Source organism: Vigna unguiculata, chromosome 6 (genome assembly GCF_004118075.2).
Source record: "Vigna unguiculata cultivar IT97K-499-35 chromosome 6, ASM411807v1, whole genome shotgun sequence".
NCBI lineage: Eukaryota > Viridiplantae > Streptophyta > Magnoliopsida > Fabales > Fabaceae > Vigna > Vigna unguiculata.
This window is the reverse complement of record NC_040284.1, coordinates 19,014,527-19,017,986: the sequence shown is the minus strand read 5'-3', so window position 1 is coordinate 19,017,986 and position 3,460 is coordinate 19,014,527. Positions and strand designations below refer to the sequence as shown.

General features: G+C 35.5%; 1 protein-coding gene across 2 annotated transcripts; it reads right to left on the bottom strand.

Annotated features, from left to right (window-relative positions):
• Positions 1–429: 429 nt before the first annotated feature.
• On the bottom strand, positions 430–3,011 carry LOC114186589 (cytochrome P450 71D9-like). 2 transcript variants are annotated; one of them, XM_028074542.1, is made up of 3 exons: positions 2,034–3,011; positions 1,127–1,748; positions 430–516 (listed from the first exon to the last, which is right to left on the bottom strand). In XM_028074542.1, exons 1-2 carry the CDS (start codon positions 2,904–2,906, stop codon positions 1,137–1,139), a joined length of 1,485 nt encoding a protein of 494 aa, XP_027930343.1. In that variant the 5' UTR covers positions 2,907–3,011; the 3' UTR covers positions 430–516; positions 1,127–1,136. The 2 variants fall into 2 exon arrangements, with proteins under 2 accessions (XP_027930343.1, XP_027930342.1); XM_028074541.1 differs by lacking the exon at positions 430–516 and having other exon boundaries at positions 964–1,748.
• Between the last annotated feature and the right edge of the window lie 449 nt (positions 3,012–3,460).

The window sequence follows — 3,460 nt, the reverse complement described above, 5'->3', positions numbered from 1 at the left end:
ATCATGATACCCGTACCCGCCCCGTTGCCATCCCTACTTTTGTTTGTTTGTTTTTTCTAGCATATGTAACTATTTTTTCCTTGTATTTTTTTTTCATTGTATTTTTTTTTCATTGGATGAGGTTTTCTGGAATATAGATGAAGGTTTACTACTACATGAATGAAGGAATTTTTCTTTGTGTAATTTTTGTATGAGATGGATGATGGATGAATTTTTTTTTTTTTTGGAGAAGAATAAACTCTTTGAAGAAAACAAAGGTAAAACCTTTTCATCTTCTATCAGTTTTATTTTGCTTCTACCATATCGCCCTCCTTTTGCCTCGGCTACAAGAGCCTCAACTTGCTTCGCCTCCACTATAAGAGGCTTAACTCACTTCGCCTCTGTCGCATCTTCGACATGTTCCACAAGAATGGCGCTGAGCCTCCTGGGCTTGGCTGCGAACTTGGAAGAATTGCATCTTCGCTTCCTTATCTAAGCCACCATCGGCAAAGGTCGTCGCCAAGTTACGCGCCCAAGCTGATAGCGAAAAGAAGAATATACTGAGGTAAAATATATTAGTTAAGAACATATATAGCAAGGAAAAGCATAATGAAAACTTAAAAGAGAAGGTGAACTTAAAGGTAGCTTAGGATCTATACACTAATAGGAGATACATTTCTCTTTCTATATCTTTCTCTTCTTATCACATCACATAACTTATAAATCTATAATGATATTTCCTTTACATTTGCATAAGAAACAAAAATTCACCATATCCGTTTTACGAAGCTTTGAGCAATTTCATTATACAAAAAATTGAAAATTGGTAATATATGTTGCATGAAAAATATATTATACGGTAAATTTTTAAATAAGTGATTAAAATGAAATATGTTTTAGAAAATTTAAAAGAACATTTGTTATTTAAAAAACTAAATATTTAATTCATATCCACAATATATAATATATAATTATTGGACACAGTTTTGCTCGAAACCAAAAAATATCTTGTTTAAACTATAAATATCATTAGTAATCTTCCAACAACCCAATCTTGGTGTCCAAATGCATATTTTTCTTTATATTTGTTCAGTAGAATGGAAAGGCTAAGAAAAACATCAAACAGTTTATATAAACTCTCCTTAACCTCAGCTCTTTCAAGGATGGAAAGTGACAGGAATGAGTTGCAAATCATCTTTTCTGCCAACTGATATTCCAAAAGCCTCAGTCATATCCAAATCTTCATTCTTAATTCCATTGGGAACTTTCCAATCAAAATGATACAATAACAACGAAAGAGGAAACTCCACACTGGTCAAGCCAAATGTGAGGCCAGGGCACATTCTTCTTCCAGCACCGAATGGAATATACTCAAAATTATTGCCTTTGTAGTCAACATCACTTCCAATGAACCTCTCAGGATAAAACCTCTCTGCCTCAGACCAATGATTTGGGTCTCTTCCAATGGCCCAAGCATTGATAATCATCTTGCTTTTCATTGGTATGTGATACCCTTTTATCTCACAAGCTTCTCCACACTCTCTTGGAAGTAGAAGTGGACCAGGAGGGTGCAGTCTCAATGTCTCTTTCACAACACATTTCAAATATTTTAGATTCTCCATCTCACTTTCATTAGGGTCTCCTTCTTTACCAAATACCTCTCTTACCTCAGCTTGTACCTTCTTCATCACTCTTGGATCTTTTATTATCTCTGCCATTGCCCATGTTATGGTTTTAGATGATGTCTCACTCCCCCCTCCATAGATATCCTAATTCAAATTCATGATATCATATTATTCATCTCAATTTTACAGGAAACACTTGCAGGAATACTAATATTCTTTGCGATGGAACAACAAGTAGCAACTTAGTTTTGCTTCTTGTTTGTGTAGATATATTTTCTAATCACAGTTTGGAAGTTAACTAACACATTCAGAAGTTATCAGCACACAGCAGCAATTTGATAAAACTAAAAGCACATAGGGAAAAGATAATAATTGTTCATCAGTTTCTACTATGAAAATAACATTGATGGGAGATGTAAATACTCTTACCAAAATCACTGCCTTGATACCATTGTCACTTAAGCCAAACTCCTCCTTCATGAGAACATCTACAAGATCATTCTCCACTAGTTCACCCTGGCCTTGTGCAGCACTTGACTTAGTCTTCCTATGATCATCCACGATGCTCTGCATTATCTGATCAGTTTGTTGATGATACTTCTCAATCTTAGACTTCAACCCTGAGATGTTCTGAAGCCATGCAGCAGAAGGGTACAAATCTCCCAAGTCAAAACCTCCAGCAACCTCTGTGGCTTTCCTTACAGCTGATATGAACTTTTGATGCTCCCTAAACTTGCTTCCAAGAGCTGTCCTTGAAACAATTGTAGATATTGTTGTAAGGATTTCTTTGGTGAGATTGATGGTTGACCCTTCTCTTGAGGCAATGCTTTTTATGAATTTAGTGAGCTCTTCCTCTCTGATTGGCTGGAAAGATTGGACACGTTTCGAGCTTAACAGCTCCAACGCACAAATCTTCCTTAGCTGTCTCCAATAATCACCATAAGGAGAGAAAGCAATGCCCATAGAATCATAAGACATTATCTTTGAAGCTAGTATTGGAGGCCTTGATGCAAAGATAAGATCATGGGTTTTTAACACTTCTTTAGCACACTCTGCAGATGAAACCACAATGGTAGAAACCTCTCCAAGCTTCAGATGCATCAAGGCTCCATATTTTTCTGATAAATCTCTCAGTCTACGATGGGGAAGTGAGCCAGCAAGGTTGTGTATGTTCCCTATGATAGGTAGCCTCCATGGCCCTGGTGGCAATTTTGGAGTTGAGGCACATTTCTTTGTTATTATTTTGTGTGCAATAAACATAAAAATGAGAGTGGATATGAAGTAGAGGGTTTGAAGATCCATGTGGAAATAAAACTCAGATCAAGGTTCTATGCTGTGCATATTGCTGATTGCAATATACTGTGCATTTTGCTGGTGTATTTGATTAATGGAACACCATTGAAAATGGACAAGAATGTTAGCACAGCCAACAACTAGAAACAGAGATATATTTCTTTATACAAAACAGTGGTTGCAATAGTACATCAAGTCACAATCATTTAGTTTTAAAAACTCCTTACCAAAATCATATGGCTTAAAAAATTGCACAACCTGGGATAACTATTGTATTATAGTGCAATCATTCTCATATATTTTATGAAACTTGGGTTTGACAAAAAATAATTAAGAAAATTACACTGAATTCATAATTACACTCAATACCCCTTACCTGACTGATACACATTGGATCCTATGTCCCTCTTAGCAGTAATGGTAATATGTAGATAGGAAGGGAATAAAACTTTATTCTAATACTGATGAGAATGATTTGCAAACATATAAATAAAAAAATAGACAATAGCAGCTTATTTCTATATACAAAACAGTGGTTGCAATAGTACATCAAGTCACAATCA

What these genes read in the sequence shown, in the direction of transcription:
- LOC114186589 (XM_028074542.1), bottom strand. Translation starts at nt 2,906, where the DNA reads ATGGATCTTCAAACCCTCTACTTCATATCCACTCTCATTTTTATGTTT. An exon ending in GTATCAAGGCAGTGATTTTG is followed by an intron (nt 1,749 to 2,033) that starts GTAAGAGTATTT and finishes AATTTGAATTAG; the next exon opens with GATATCTATGGAGGGGGGAG.